General features: G+C 36.5%; 1 protein-coding gene across 1 annotated transcript in view; it reads right to left on the bottom strand.

Moving 5' to 3' along the window:
* Oda (Ornithine decarboxylase antizyme) overlaps positions 1-13,069 on the bottom strand; it is a 34,647-nt gene extending 21,578 nt beyond the window's left edge. Inside the window, exons 1-2 of the mRNA XM_089648341.1 lie at positions 12,960-13,069; positions 12,500-12,630 (exon numbers count right to left, since the gene is read on the bottom strand). Coding sequence (XP_089504467.1) covers positions 12,500-12,534 — 35 coding nt within the window. The 5' untranslated portion in view covers positions 12,535-12,630; positions 12,960-13,069. The remainder of the gene's footprint in view (positions 1-12,499; positions 12,631-12,959) is intronic.
* Between the last annotated feature and the right edge of the window lie 4,662 nt (positions 13,070-17,731).

Genomic DNA, 17,731 nt, shown 5'->3' with positions numbered 1-17,731 from the left:
GAGAAAAGTCTATGTTTTATAATCAAGTCGTAAAAATATATTTTCGGGCACTAAATTGTTAACGCTGGCTAAACCTTATGAGATACATCAAAATAATGTACTACGAATTGTATATTTTAAAAGCTAGTCATTGAATAAGAATCTAAGCGAAACATAACAAGATACAGAAGATAATGAGAAGTTTTTATAATGGCCTCAAAAGCCGACACAGCTGTCACATTAAAAACTGTAAAATAACAGAAATACTTGCAGAACTTAATTATTATTATAACATTATTAAATTTGATTTATTTTAAATTTATTTAAAAAAAAAAAGATACAGAACATAAAAAGATCACATCTAGGAATTTGGAAAAAAATTGTTGCAAGATCTCAATTTGAAATGTGAGATCGACAAATATGACTATTTTTTTTTAAATTATACACTAATGTTTATAAGACAAGGTTTTATGCATAGCACAAAGGATAAAAAATATTATAAGCAATAATTAGCAATGTTATCCTTTGTGCTATGCATAAAACCTTGTCTTATAAACATTAGTATATCATTAAAAAAAAAGTTTAGTCAAAATATTTCACGAACAAAAATGTAGATATAATATGTCTCGACACCATCTAGTGGGAAATTTAGCACTAACAAAGCCTTTCCTACAAAAATAATGTTGGTTTTTTACAGGTGAAAAAAAAAATAATAAGCATTGTTGATTGAAGTACTAGTACATATTGAATTATTTTGCGTGTTGGAAATAAGCCGATGTGGCTCAGTTGTCCAGACCGTCTGACCGGACATCAGAAGGCGCGGGTTCAATTCCCGTCGGTGGCATTTATTTTTACTCGGGAGACATTTTCAATTTGTATTAATATTACAGGCGACTAATTATTGCTTATAATAATTTGTTGACAAATATGACGTTTAAAAATTAGGTCCCGATGGTCGAGTGGTTAAGAGAAGAAATCCTGGGTTCGATTCCTGTTTGTGACCGTCATCTTTTTATTTTCTTTTTCTTGTTTAGTTTAGATTTATTAGTATTATCTTCTTCTTCGATGATATATTACATTAAAAAAAATAAAGAAAAAGTTGTTCCTTTAAATTTAAATAGATCAAAACCAGCAATTACCAGGTGATTTAGTAAAACCGGGAAGTATCATAATGTAAATGTTTTGATTTCGTATACTAAGACATGTCGTACTTGTTTTAACTAGCACAAAATTCCTCCGCAAGCGTTTTGAACATTTTCCAAGGAATTTGTGACCAGTGACGTCATACGGTAAGTCCCGTCAAAACAAAAACAGTGCGTACACAGATTCATCTCAGACTCGGACTGGAAGATACTCTCGGCATAGCCCCGGTAAAAGATCACCATTCGGAATAGAAAAGTTGTTGCTTGAAATTATAGACATTCAAATTTGGAATAGAAGATAGGTTACTAGGTCCAGTGGACGTACTTGATATTTACTGCGTTTAGTATTACTCATAAGTTCGTTCGTCGGACAAGTTGTCAAAAAAACAAATCCAATGTACGTATTTTCTATCCATTCGTAAAAACACACAAATCACTTGTAATTTAAATAAACAATTATTCAATGCTCTTGGCTACCTGAAATCGGTGTCGAAATAAAATAAAGCGAGATAGGTAACGCAGAAACACATAAGTGTATGAAGGACAACTATAGTGACAGTATGTTGTATTCTACTATGCCGAATTGCGGGGAGGCGGGCTGTTGGTAATACAGCTATTTCATCCGTACGCACACATTCTTTCAATTGCTGTCCTTTTCTCACGCGTTTCGTTTCTCGCTTGATACTAACACCGAGAGATGCGCGCGTCAATAAGTAAATCTTTTTTACCTCTACCATCATGTAGAATCAATCACCTCCCGAAGTTAGCGCACTTCCCCGGGACTCCCTGTATATTCGTAAAATACTAAAAGTTTGTCAGGAAAACGGTTGATTCTATCGTCAAGGCCTGCAATCCTGTTTTTAATCGAATTATCAATAATTTGAAGAGAATCTTAATAAATTAACAATACTCATTTTTCTCCGTGTGCGGTGTCAGGCAAGAGACAGAGCGAGTGCTAAAGTCAGTAGCGACATTCAATTGATTACCAATAAAAATCTACATTAAAGGCATTTCTAGTGTGTTTTATCTATTCGGTGTATCGATCTCATTCCCATGTGGAAATTTTGTGGATCTAAACGAAGTGTGGAAGGGAGAGGTTGGGAAGTGTCTGGTTATTCGGATCTCGTCGCTAAACAAGGCTAAAACCATTTCAAACAATATTATTTCGTTCTGAATGTAGTCTCGTTTCCCACCAGGTCGATACTCAGAAACTTTCCCTCCTGAATATTATTTTTTCGACAATTTTAACTTCTCGACTCCTAGGCCCTAGACAAGACGATGAAATTGTCTGTGCACTAAGCCAAAAGTCAGGCCAATCGGGCCTTCAATTACAAATACAGAACTGTGTTCCATCATCATTATGAAATTCAAATGGGATGGCTATATACGATGCGTTAGGTTGGTGACGACATTCGTTTCCATTCAAATCTATATTGAAGTCTAACAGATAATAGTGTGAATTATATATTCCATGGTCCGGGTGGTATTCCTGTGCGGAATTTACGTTAAAAAATAACCTGGCGACTTCAGTTTTCTTTCAAATCGGTAGGTAGTCATAGAGCTCACTTCTAGCTATTATGTGTTGTATTTTAAGTACCTTTTTGATTGTTTTCTTCTCTGAAACCATTGACTTTCCCATTTACATTTAAGTGCTACAATTATGGGCATTTAAAAAAAATAATGTTTTATTCTGCTATTCTAGCGAAGTAATTAATTATTGTGAATGCTTTTAATTTGAGTCGACGAAGTAACACGTGATAGTTCCAGACACGCCATTCGTAATGCTGCGTATACATTTGCGAACCGAAGGGCGAGCAGAGGTTCGAATTATGAGAAAGGAACGAAGCAACCGCAAGCGGCGTTTCTCGCCATTTGCTGGCTCGCGTTTCGGTTCGCCAACGTATACGCAGCATTATAATTAATAATAATTGAACTATTCATTTGAATAACACGTGCATTGTTCAATTAATTAATATTGCAGGCCGTTGCAGAGCTACGGTCAAATTGCTACGACTATCAAAGCGGCTATGCATTTAAAATTATGCGTTTGGTGTGTGGGTAGAAACGAAGGCGGGGTACGGCTGAGCGTGGACGCGATTTGCAGCAGTGTGGGTGAAAGACGTTGGCGACAGTGCGCGTGGCTTCCTACTAATGGTCTTTTGTTTTTATTATCCACGGTTACCAACATGCTTTCACTAACATCTCTTTGCTGAGAGACTGTGGGTAATTTAAATTTGTTACAGCTATCGCAATCAAGGTTGAATACAGTACTAATGTCTTAGGTGAATACGACACAAACGTCCCAACTACTCCAAAAAATTTGTAGTTAGCGGGACTATGGCATCCCAAATTCTAGTATGTTGTGAGACTGGAGGGTGAGAGGAAGGTGGGAAAGTACCTGGTTATTCAGATTTGATCTCCAAACAAGACAAGTACACGTTGTCTATCGTTTGCACTATTGGCAGTCTCCCGGTGCGTGATCCACAAAGGAATTTTTGCCAACAGTAATTAAAAAAAAAAAAAAAAAACATTTGTCTGCATATCGTGCCGTCTGCGAGCCAACTGCGCACGATGTCTGTCGGTCGTGAGAGCGAAAACAAGCATCATACTTTGGTTACGTTGTGTTATGCTATTGATGATAGAAGCTATTATGTCTATGGCCACAAAGATATGTCGGAAGTTTCGGAGAATTTGAAAAATTCATCAAATTTCATCGTTCATTTTTGGGTTCTGTGAAAGTCCTATTCAAGTTCTGTTGTTATATAATCATGGGTTAGGGGCCGTTCAAGTATGGTTGTGTTCGCGCTTAGAAGCTGCAGACACGTGTCTATATAAGCTCCCGGACTTTAATTCTCCTGACGGGGTAGTTCTTATACTAGTGTTCTGAAAGTTCGTCCTTATAAGTGAAATATTAAAATTGTTGTGTTTTTTATGTTAAAATAGTTGTTTAGTGTAAATTCTAATAGATATGACAATTTAAAATATTGAAGTAAGAGTTTTATTCAAAAACTTTTAACAGACATAGCTGTATTTAAAAGTGCAGTGTGGGTTCACAGATGGATGCCACATGTTTTTCTGCCAGGGTGGAGCGATGACCGGTGTAAGGTTACGTTTTATTTTTTGTGGGAACATTTCGAAATGGGTAGTAAGGTCATAAATCATGATAAGATATACTTTGGACGAACTGTATGCCTTACGACCCTTACCGGTAATAAACAATCATAATAGTTTTAATAGTGGTGATAAGGAAAAGGACAATGGTGTACTTCTTCCCCAACGTAAGGGAAGGAAACGAGGGTGTAGAGCCGGAAGGAAGGTAAAATTAGTGAAAAATCTGCGGTTAGCTCAAACCAGAAATTTGCGTCCACCTAAGTCTCTGAATGTTGCGGCTTGGAATGCGAGATCCATTGCTAATAAACACGAAGATATTGTGGATCTGATAAGGGGCAAAGATATTCATATTTTGGCGCTATCGGAGACTTGGCATGAGAATGCAGACTCATACTCCATCAAAACACTTCGGTCAAGCGGTTTCTCGGTGTATGAAGCTGCAAGACCGATCAAAACGGACACAAGCAACGTTAATTTTACAAATCACGGGGGGGTTGCAATTGTAGCGCAAAATGGTATTCGCTTAGACAGTATAGGAATACGTCAGGTGTATACCACTTTTGAGTTTGTCGGCTGCAAGGCTTCAGCTAATGGTGCATCCCTCGTGATAATTTCCATCTATCGTCCCGGGTCATGCCCACCGACTGCAATTTTTTTCAATGAATTTAGATCTCTCCTGGAGTGTACCTCCAATTACAATTGCGACGTTGTTATTCTGGGAGATATAAATATTCACTTGGAAAAGAAAGCCAATCTCATGACTAAAAAATTTAATAAAATTCTGCGTGACTTCGGCTGCGACCAGTGGGTTAACTCACCTACTCATGATGCAGGAGGCACACTTGACGCAATAATTTCCCGGGTCGGTTTTCCTCCGAAAATCGTAGATGTTACGGACATTGGACTATCGGATCATCGTCTCGTCACATCCGTGTTTGCCTTCGATCCTCCAAAACTGGAGTTTAAATCTATTATCTCCAGAAATTGGAGAGAATTCGACTTCGAGACATTTTGCATCGAATTAAAAACCTCGCCTCTCTGTGATAAGGAAAAGTATTGCGAAATGCAGGTAGAAGAGTTAGTTACTCTCTATAATTCTACGCTACTGGCATTAATTGATAAAAATGCTCCTTTCACAGAAAAGATCTGCCGCATTAGAAATTTCAGTAAATGGTTCGATGCAGAATGTCTTCAAAGGAAAAGGGAAATGCGTAAATTGGAGAGGGCTTACAGACGGAACCCAACTCTCAGCAATCGGCAGCTTTGGATTGCAAAGCAAAGAGTGTATAAGGAAGAAGTGACGAAGAAAAAATCAAACTTTTGGTGTGACCAAATTGAGTCAGAAAAGGACCCTCGAAAGCTCTGGCAAAACATAAAGACTCTGTCTGGAGAGAGCAACATCAAGGTTGATTCCTCCCTTGAAGCAAACAGCCTCGCAACACACTTCAGAAATAAGGTTGAAAACATTCGGGCCCTCAGTGTAGTAGGATTGCCTCCTGTCGCAGCACCAAGTCCGCTCTCTGGTGACTTCACTACTTTCGCAGCTGTAACGGAAGAAGATGTCACGCGTGCTGTGATGTCTTGTCCTAATAAACAATGCACACAAGACCCCATACCTACCTGGCTCTTAAAGAAATGTCTTCCGGATATAACGCCTATAATTACCGCAATTATCCAGAAGTCACTAGTAAATTCACTTGTACCGGGAACACTCAAAAAATCAATTATAACTCCGATTCTAAAAAAACAAAATCTTGATACAGACAATACGGATAATTACAGGCCAATATCTAACCTACCATTTCTGTCAAAACTGCTTGAGAAAATCGTTGCCAAACAATTGGTGGGGTACTTGAACTCGGCCGGTCTATTTGCCAAAAATCAATCTGCTTATCGACAGTTTCATTCAACGGAAACTGTCCTTTTGCGGGTAATTTCAGATTTGATCATCGGGATGGAAGCAGGTAAGTTGGGTTTGGTATCTGTTCTTGATATGAGTGCGGCATTTGACACTGTAGATCATAGTATTTTATTAAATGTGCTTGAAACCGAATTTGGCGTTCGAGGTGATGTACTCCAATGGATGTCATCGTACCTGTCTGGACGAGTAGCTTCAGTAACTTTCAATAAATATACATCACCTGAAACTCCCATCGAATTTGGAGTTCCCCAGGGTTCTGTACTGGGTCCCATTCTCTTCATTCTATATACTAATCGTCTCGAACGACTCATTCACTCAGCTGGCTTTGAATCACAAGGCTACGCGGATGATCGTTTGATTTTCAAGTTTTGCTCCCCGGATGAAAAAGACGTCCTTAAAAACGAGGTGGTTAGTTTCATTGACACGGTTTCAAGTTGGATGTCTGTTAATAAACTCAAACTTAATCCGACAAAGACGGAATTCATTTGGATAGCTTCTCCTGGAAGACAAGCCCTCATCGACTCCAGTCCAATCCGTATTCAGAATACAAATATAATCCCTTCTACGGAAATAAAATTTCTAGGTTTCACTTTAGACAATTGTCTTTCTCTTGAATCGCAAATTTCAAAAACTGTAAGTGCTGGCTTTTTCCATCTAAGGCAGATAAAATCAATTAGGAGATGCCTTCCCTTTGATGGAGCAAAATCACTCATTAATTCGTTCGTTGTCTCACGTATGGACTATTGTAATAGTGCATATGCTGGCCTACCTAAAAAACAATTCAACAGAATCCAGTCCGTTTTCAACGCTGCGGCGAGAATGATTTTTGGTGAATCTAAGCATTGTCGTATAACCCCGCTTCTAAGGGATCGTCTTCATTGGCTTCGATGCCCTGAAAGAATAGAGTTCAAGATCTGCCTAATGACCTTCAAAGCATTGCAGGGAATGGCGCCAGCCTATATATCGGAATTGTGTCCGACAAAACCTAAGCGATAGACAGCTTACTCTGAGGTCAGCAGATCTAGATGTTACCAATCGTTTAATCGAACTTTCTCGGTCAAATCGAGCTGTTTACTATGATCGCTCTTTTCGTGTAGCTGGCCCACTCATTTGGAATAAACTTCCCCCAGCCCTTACCAATATACAAAATTTGGCTGAATTTAAACGGGTTTTAAAAACAAAATTATTCAAAAAATCATATTTAATAATTTAAAATCATTTATATTCTCATGAATCTAAGCTTCTTTTTTAATATACTATAAAAAGCCAGGTTTTGAAGTTTTCCGGTAATTGTTTGGTTTCGGTTTCCTCCTTATTGTACTTTTATGTTTAATGTCCACCTATTATATAATATTTTAATGTTTTCCTGTTTTATATAATATTTTAATTTTAAAGTTCTTATTTTTCGTGCACTGTCACTGTCTTTTATTGTTATCCTCTACTAAAATAGCACTGTTATTGTTAAATTTTATTCTCTGCTTTTGTGTAAACCGTTTATTCTTTATTTCATATTATGTAATTATTTTTTTTTTAAAAGGAACACAATAGGAAATTTTATTTTAAGTTTATTATAGTTAAGCGCACTTGTAGTGAAACAACACAAAACTGCGCTATATAAATGCTATGTTATTATTATTATTATTTACGTAAGCAGATTTATTACAATTATTTACCCGCTCTTCCCCCTTGTCACCAAAAGTAAGCAAAGCTCTTACCCCCCCCCCCCCACCCATGCTTACGTAAAAATTGGTACCTATATGCATTTTTCTGTTAATGTATTCTGTTTTTTAAGCGAGTACCTAAACGTAGGTATTAATTATTTGTGGGAATCCCCGAATATGTATTCGGTTTTCAAACATAGACAATGTGTGGGTTGCCAATGTGTAAAAAAAAATAACTACTGCTGAGCAGTGCTGACGTAATCACTATCTCGACCCCCCATCCCCCCATGTCATCAAAAATAAGCAAAGCCAAGACCCCCCTGCCCCCCTATAGTGCTTACATAATACTTGAACGTCCCCTTAGTTGTTTGACAGAACTGAAATAAAAAAAATAAAAACAGAACGTGAAAAAATCTTACACAGATCTTGAAAATTAACTGTGAATTTGAAGAATTGTTCGAATTCTTCAAAACAACCCGTCCTAAAGACATGATTGTTTGTAACCCCGTCACGTTTGACACTGATAATTTATTGATTGCCGGTTCTCGGCCCGGGACAGCGACTGTTCAAGCAACTACTGTTAAAGTAATCAAAATTAAGTGACAGGAGTCCAAAGACAATATGGACCTAACTACGTAACCATTACGTCTTTTCACCGAAAGGGTGTGCAGAGACGACGGACCGTCACACAACTCTTTATCGGCACGCACTCCTAGGTGCACAAGATACCAAGAATAATAACATAAGAATCCGGAACCAGTGGAACAATGCATTCCCGATTGGGGTTAAGTATGTTTTGAGGCTGACGGAGAGGGAAATAATATACGTATACTCAATGATAAAATACGGAATAGTTTTTTGGGGAAACTCAGTAAACGCCAAAGATGTTTTTATCATCCAAAAGAGGTGCCTACGAAAAATTATGATCACCGGGATTCATGAAGACCAATTTTTAAAAATCTTAAACTTCTGACAGTGACGGACATATTATATATAATGGAGTTATGCCTGTTAGTACGATCATCTCCAGAAAAGTTCTCAGAAAAGTTCCCACAAAAAAACTCAACACATAAACACGCTACAAGGTTCACAGAAAACCTATTAATCGCAAAAGCAAACAAAACTATTTTTCAAAAAGGACCACACTACATGGCCATTAAAGTATACACGGTGTCCGGAAACTCGTAGTACAAGCGGGAAACTGGAGAATCTACACCACATGGGGAACCCAAAAAAACATAAAGTTTTTTGATTTGAGCATTTTCAAAAAAAAAAAAAACCAAAAAAAAAATTTTTCGGCTATTTTAGGGTTAAAGTTTTTTCTGGTGTTTAGGGTTGAATAAGAGATGTTTTAACCCTGCAGAGCAGAAATATTTTATGATTACACCGGGTTAAATGAAGGGTGATTTCAAAATAATGCTTCAAATCCGAGTTTCTTCATTTTTTTTACTTTCAAATAGTTTTAATTAGTTGGGTACTTTGATCTTCAGTAATAATTTATAAGAATTTGATTAAAAAAAAAAAAAAAAAATCAACTTCAAACTCGATTTACTCGATAACGAAAGCTCAAATAAATAAAAAATATACTACAAAATCGACTCCAAATGTGATGTAGATTCACCAGTTTCCCGCTTGTACTACGAGTTTCCGGACACCCTGTATAACAATCTTCCACGTAGCATCAAACAAATAACCGACACACTTAAATTTAAATCAACACTAAAAACATTTCTTTTAAACAAATGTCATTACACCTTACATGAATTAAATACCTGTTTTTTTTTTTAATTTTTATTTACTGTTATTTATTTTTTAACATGTAATTGTTGGGTTATGTAATATAATGTGTATTTGTTGGGTTAGCTGGAAGAAATAGGATGTAACCTATAAGCTATACACTTTGTACTCTTTTTGTGCAATAAATATTTTTTGAATTTGAAAGAGATGACGTAGAAGAAGGTCGGAAAGTATTTGACCATTCAGGTCTGGTCAACAAACATGACTAAAACTATTTCAAGTTTCGATTCAGAATGGTAGTACCGAGAGTATCTACCTGTATGTTCATGCGCATTTGCGGTTTGCCACGTCATTGCACGTACGCAAAACTGAACCCGATATACCCGTGTCTTCAGAAGACTTGAAGGGCCTAACCACTGAACCACTGAACCACAGGCTTGCTTGCTGTCAATCAATTGACAATATTGACCATTAACCGCACCTCTGCAGTTGGGAAGGATAATACTGTCAGGTAATTTGATAGATGTTCCTAACACATAGTGCGTGACTTGATAATGTGCTAAATGTCACGTATGCTATGTACTTGCTGCTTAAAATGTAATGGCATTCCCGTTGCTGTCTTATCGAAGCGACGGGCTTTCAGATAAAAAGAGTGATATTATCGAGAGATAAATAAGCATACAACATGAGATGAAGGCATGGTTTTAAAAATCAATGATTATTCCAAGAATAATTCATATAAAGGGACGCTTATAAGATTTGGGCAGGTAGAGCGGGTGAACAAAGAAAGGAGCACAAGGAAAGTACATGCATACATGACTTAGTGAATGGTAGAATAAGTCGGGGATGCCCAAGAAAGACATGCACAATATTTTTTTTTATGTGAATACCGTATTAAAGTCCCAACTGCTCCCAACCGTCTGGAGCCAGTGAGAATATGGCATCCCCAATTGGGGTATGTTATGAGGCTGGAGGTAGTGGGAAGAGGAAGGAGATGGGAAGATGAAGGTGGGGGGAGTCCCTGGCTATTCAGATCTGGTCACTAAGCATGGTCAAAGCCATTTCAATTCTGAATAGTGGTCTTACACCAGGACAATACTGAGAGTATCTTTCACCCTGGAACGTGATGTAAGTACACACACTATATATTATTTTAAATTACTAAATTGTGAATCGTGGATTTGAACCCGCCACCTTCGGCTTGCTAGTCGAGAGCCTCACATTTTAGCGTAACATAACGAAGATATATAAGATTATAAGCCCAGAAAAAAAATAATGTAAAGGCCTATGAAAACTGCTTTAAAGTTCAAAATCTTCTACTTACGAACCCATTTTCCGTTATGATGTTATTGTATAATGTGGCAAATTAAGTTATTTATAAAATGATCGAAAAAAATTAAATATTTATGCCTGAACATACACAAAATAAAATAAAAGGCACTTTTTGGCCATGTTTTTTCTTGCATAAATCAAAACAGGCGGAAGGTGTTAAGCAGGAATTTAAACCTTATCGCCATCTACGTAAGGGTGGTTATTGATAGCGGCTCAATTTAAAATATTACTGCGGTGAAATGGCGTGATGGTTAGTTAGTCGAATCGAAACTCTTCCAAGTATATAATTTAATCAAAATAAATTACATTCAATTGATCGCATACGATACGAACAGTCATCATCGTTTTTTTCTGACCTTCTAATTCGTCCGAGTTTTTTTTGACACAAACTTTGTAGACTTCGCTTTTAGGAGTCCAAACAGACGTTGTTCGTATCCGAGCCATAAACATTGTAAGCATGAGTCCATTTCATCACGCTATTTCTCCGCAGGGTTAGACAGATATAATAGAATGCCACACAACGCCATCACGTATCACTCATTCTCATTAAAAGGAAGCTACAAGCCAAAAATGTGTATATTCTTGGTATACCTTATATCGTAGGTAGTAGGCATTAAAATCGCTTGACAAACGGAGTCTAGAAACGTTCGATTTCAATTTATTTATTGTTATTAAGTTTAATTTGTAGAACTCCATTTTATTATTTTATTTTTTATAAATTCAATAATATTGTTATTGGGTTTTATAAAAACAGTTTATTTTTAAACAAGTTCTGCTGTGTAATTATTATTACGCGTGACAGCTGTTTCGCCCTCTGAAGGTATTATCAAACTGTGAAGGCATTATCAAAAAAAATAAATTATTATTACGCGTGACAGCTGTTTCGCCCTCTGAAGGCATTATCAAACTCTGAAAGCATTATCAAAAAAAAAAAGAAAAAAAGTTCGATTTCAAGCAAAGAATTGGTTTTTACTTATTTTGTAAATAATTTTATAAGAAAGCAAAAAAGTTAATCAAGTGAAACTGTCACAGATAATCTTAGCTATAATACTGTATTTTTTAAGTTGTTTCCTATACGCGTTTATACATTCTATTGAAAAAAAAAGTTTTATTGAGTAATTTATTATTGTATTTGTATTCTACTCAAGCGAAACGATAGGAAAATCTTCAATTTATCTAAAGCATATTTTTGGTATTCGTAATGTACACCAATTCGTTATAAAGATTAATCAAAATAGTGATTTAGCACTAAGCTTCGCCTTAACTCTTGACAGACTAAACAAAACGTCTGTAACCAAGCGGGTCTTTCTATACAAATCCCAAATATTCAGACAATTATTAATGGTAACTTATGTATTTTTTCAGGAATACGTGAAATACTAAAATGATATGTCAAGTATTTAAGCTAATATAAGGAGGATAGTAATTTTGGGTACTACCTACTCCCCCACTTGGCTGTTGGCTGCGGGATAGTTAAAATATTTCTGAAAGGGATATTAGGATTAGGATAGGATATTTCAATTACCTCCTATTTGGAGTTTTGCATGAAGTAAAGTTTATTATAATAACCTAGTAAGGTTAGTTTCTTTATACTAATATGATATGAGAAATAATACCTCGGGTACAGTTCACAAACGGAGTGCATCAACATCTTCGATGGTATAGATTTTCAACTTTCTCTATATCTTTAATCACAGACACCTTTTTTAACGTATACACGGATAGGTATTTTCAGATTATCACTTAACTATAAAAGAAGGTTTAGAAAACAATAAAACTTTTAAAATCAAAAAAGAAACATTAAACGGTGTTTTCATAAAAAATAACACCTGACGCATTTTGTTCAAGACGTCCCGAATTATAAAAGAAAAGAAAAAGAAGACGTTTTAATATCAGAAATTTCACAATCCAATTTGTTTTAGTATAAATAAAAAAGACAAGCTATAAAATAAGGAGATTTAGAAGAAATCAATCAACTATAGTTAATTTTCGTAATTAAAAAGTGACAAGAGAGGTATTTATATTTGACCTTCGGGAACGCCCGTTAGGACAAAAAGCGACAAGTATTTCAATAACCTTCAGAACAAAATCCCGAATATTTAGTGCGAAATTATTGCAAGCTATCGCGGCGAGCGTGCCTCTCGGGCTAGCGAATCCAAAACACTGATGACTGAACAACGTTTATGAACGTAACAAGTGGAAAATTACTTTATAGCTACATAAAAAAATATATACGCTTGTATACCTACACATAACTCGAACAATGGTGCAAGATGAATTGGTGGATGTGTTGCGTTGGTTACTACTGTTGGTGAGTCCTAGCACGAAAAAGAAAACATTTTACTCTTTTCTACTTTCCGTTTTACAACAGAATTTCTTTTTTAGGGTATTATAATGTGCGCAAAAGTCAACTTTCACTTTTCTCTAATAAATAAAAATTGTATTTCTGGACGCTGATCACCAATCAAGCTACAATTCAAATGTATTAGTTGGATTAGTTTTTTTTTCTGTTTCCAAGGCAACAAACGGTTTTAGAGAGACATTTTTCGACACATTTTATCAGTGTGTTTTTAATTTGTACATGTTTCTTGACTTTTTCATTTTTAAATTTTTGTGTTGATCGTTGGCAATAGATTTTTTTTTCCAAGATATCTTTTTTGTTTCGACAGTGTATTGTTTGCAGGGAGAACTCTGCTCTTAGACGGCCAACATTAAAAAGTGAGGATTTAATAGATTGGTCGGGAACTTAGTTCACTCCTGATCTCGGTGCTTCATATTTTCTTCAATTTGCTATTTCCTATGGCCATCTATCTATTCAACAGTCCAAAAAATCTTTTATGACAAAGACTCTCTTCTTTAAAATTGGCTTGATTTTTTCACGCCGAAACAATCGGATTTCATCAAACGTTGAATAATAATAATAGTAAATGATTTTATATTTATTTTTATCTATTTATTTTTGTAACAAATAGAGATAATGATATCCTCACTGGGATCTCCGGTGCTGAGGATTTCATTCACAAATTATTAACATTTAGTTACATATGGATAAAATGAAGTAATTATAAATATATTATGTATTGTTTTAAGAAATAATTATAAATACATTACATGATGTCTTTCAGTGCAGTTGATTGGTTTCGGTTTCAGTTTGTATTTTGTGTCAGTATTTTTTTTATTCTGATCACCCTACGTTTTGTATCCAGCTTTTTATATGAGATTTAAATGATATAAAATTTTTGTGACATTTGAATGAGAGTGGGATTTTGTTGCGGAGTTTAGAACCTTAACCAGTGGAACGCCGATGGGTCTCTGGAGAATATGCGAGTATTCTAATACGATTCTTGTTCGAATAATTAATCCTTCGAAAAATGAAAAAAATATATGAAAAACGAAATCAACATCGTTTGGGCTAATAAAACTTTAGGTTCGACTAGTATTTTTCTGTTTTATGCTCCGGCTTTCAACAGGTTAATGGAATGGGAAAACTGTAAGAAAGCTTTTCACCAACTAAAACTGGGCCAACGCTATGTTCTGGGTCAGGTCAAGCGAGGAAGAAACTCAGTCGATAACTATAGTCCTGCTTCTGATGCAACCAGAGGAAGAGAAGGAGCTATCAGCTGCATTTATATCAACATATTACCCAATTTGACAGCCCTCTCGGTCTTACTAAGACCAGGGTATCGATTCTCTAATTCAATTGCCGTCGAAAGTACATACATTGGTTGACATTCTTATTCTTGAGTCTTGTCGATGGTACACACTTACACACGCCAAACGTCAAAAGTCATTCCACTCGAACGAGTGGGTCGAACCACTCGTTGTTCGAGTGGAACGACTCCGTGGAGAATCGATACCCAGGGTGTTGTTTGAAATCAGAATACAGGGTTTTCCAATAAGAGGTGTTATTTTGATATTCAATCGTAAAAGATCAATGGTTTCGTTGCTTGTGTGGCACGTAGCGTCGTCTTGTTGAAAGTAAACGTTGTCCAGATCAATACCATCCAATTCCGGCCATAAAAAATCATTAATCATCTCTCGATAGCGTCCAGCCTCATTTTCGAAAAAGTAAGGTCCAATTACTCCGCCGGACCATAAACCGCACCAAACAGTCACACGTTGAGGATAGAGAGGCTTTTCAACAATAACTCTCGGGTTTTCAGAGCCCCAGATGCGACAATTTTGCTTGTTGACGAAGCCACCGAGGTGGAAATGGGCCTCATCACTCAAGATGATTTGCATTTGATTAACTCAAGTGAATTTTAATAATTCCAATGCGTTGTTGAAGCGTGTATCGTTCCATTTTTATTAATGGCGTAGTTTCTACTTGTCAAATGTCAAAAAATGACGGCTTCAAAAGTAACATCTACCGAAATAGCGGGCTATTCAAAATAACACCTCTTATTGGAAAACCCTGTATATAATCCACTTTGATCGCTTGACTGCATCCTGGAGAGGTCTATGATCGTCGGTATGTCCAATATACACCAACACGTCCGCAATTTGTACAGTACGTAGTTCCGTTAATAGAACGCAAACAATACTTTCGCTGCCAATGGGCAAATGTCCAATTAATCCAATGTTTTTGGTTTTCCGTGATTCACAACATACGCGAAAATTTCAGGACAGTCCAATAAATCCAGTCTATAAATTTCTAAAAGAAACATTATTTTGTACACTAAACAACTGTAAAACAAACAACAAAAAAACATTAAACGGAGTATTTCAGATTTGACCCATTTACTTAATGCAAAGTGAGTATATTTTATTTTATAATTAACTAAGGTTATTTCCTCAAATTCATGTTTCTCTTTGTTTATAAAACATTTTATATCGTTTTCAAGGAAATCACCATTTTAAAAACAGAAATGCGCAATGCTACAAATCTGTGGAGTCGGGGTAATCTTTACTGTATATACTAAAATAACATGCGTAATGGGCGTTTTACACGATGTTTTTATTTCGTACCGTTACCAAAAGGGAAACTACATCGGGACCACAGACATAGGAATTAATAGACGAGAAGATAATGGCGAGGGGTAAAATCAACTGTTGAAGAACGAAGGGAGTAAGGCTGACTGTGATTCGTCAATAAATCAATCTGACAGTAAATAGGCATCTCGCATTATAATATCACCATTTACTTCTTAAAAGTAAAATCTGCTTTTGAATGAATAGACATTTTTACATGGGAGCGCAAATTACTCGCCACGTTATGAACAAATTTGCGAAGTCCAAATTCGGCAAAAAAATTCGGTTCTATTTTCAGAGTCGAATATTTCGTTTAAGTATTTAGTTAAGACACTTTTATAAATGTTCATAATTTACTTCCCAGCAACCAACCAGCTTTGTGTTTCGCGTCCAGACGTTTCTCGATGTGATAGTAACAACTGATTCATATTATACGATTTGAATATGCTTAAAATAAAGTAAAATAATGCTTATATATGGAATCTAATACGACAATTGGGTTTATTCTCTTTTTCACATCTATTTTTACAAGTTTTCATAGCACAAGTCAACATTTTGCCGTGTTATTTCGTAAAATGAACCGATGATGCCTCGACCATAGTTCGCACAAGAATGATGACGTCACGTTTTCAAATTTCACTTGAGGCCACACGCGAGCACAGCCGGCTCCAATGGAACCGGTATGGGGAGTGGGGATAATACGCTTTTAATCACTTAGGGCAGGTCTACTAATATTCATATGTCTATGATCGGGACCCATAAATGTGAGAAATCCTTTGCTTTACAAGATATTAGTTATTTTCATATAGATAGTTGCCATTAGAGAAGAAATAATATTTTGGGACGGTACTAAATCTTCAAAAAAACCAACGCGTAAAAAGAAAGTTTTTTTTACTATCACACATCTATATTTATTAACTAACTGATGTGTACCTGGCGTTGCTGGGAGTTATCCTTAGGAGATAGACATCTACCATCGCGGACTTTTCTGTAGGCCGGGGGTGTCAAAGATACGGCCCGCGGGCCGCATGCGGCCCTCGGACCCTATCAATACGGCCCGCGAGCCGTATGCGGCACTCAGGTCCCATCATTACGGCTCGCTACCACGTGACAATATTATGTCGCGGAGGACAGAACCGCACTCTTTTATTGTAGATTTTAGATATTCAGAGGACAGTCGATGCCTACGCGTATTTAAAATTGCAAGCGATTGATTTACAGTGTAATTTCAAGAGACGCGCGCATCGGACGCGGTGCGCCGTGCACCGAGCGTGAGCGTAACCTTTTCTCTTACGCCGGCTGGTGGTGCTGGTCTGGTGCACGACTGAAATATGTGAAGAACTATTGAAGTGCGTTCCATTGACAGGCACCACTACAGCAAATGATATTTATTCTGCTATTGAGCATTTAATAGTAGAATATGAACTCGGCTGGAATAAATTTTGCAGCATAACTACGGATGGCGCTCTTGCCATGGTTGGCAAACATTCGGGTGTTGTGACTAAATTAAAACAGAAAATATCAGAAAATTTTGTGGGAATTCACTGCACCATTCACCAGGAATCACTCGCATCCAAATATTTAAAAATGTACCATGTCATGCAACCGGTAATTAAAATAGTAAATTTTATAAGGAGCAGAGGTCTAAATCACAGGCAGTTCAGGCAATTTTTACAAGATATGGACAAAAAGTATTCCGATGTACCTTATTTCACGGAAGTTCGTTGGCTCAGTCTAGGGGCAGTTTTGAAAAGATTTTTTGAGTTACGTGACCCTATTCAAGCTTTCATGTTAGAAAAAGGCAAGCCAATTGATTATGACAACGACTGGTGGCTTGATTGTGCATTTTTGGTAGATATGACAAAACACATGAATGA

This window comes from Hesperophylax consimilis, chromosome 27 (assembly GCF_061612785.1).
Source record: "Hesperophylax consimilis isolate HC1 chromosome 27, BYU_Hcon_1.0, whole genome shotgun sequence".
NCBI lineage: Eukaryota > Metazoa > Arthropoda > Insecta > Trichoptera > Limnephilidae > Hesperophylax > Hesperophylax consimilis.
The sequence above is the reverse complement of the archived record's forward strand: the minus strand, read 5'-3'. Positions and strand labels throughout refer to the sequence as shown.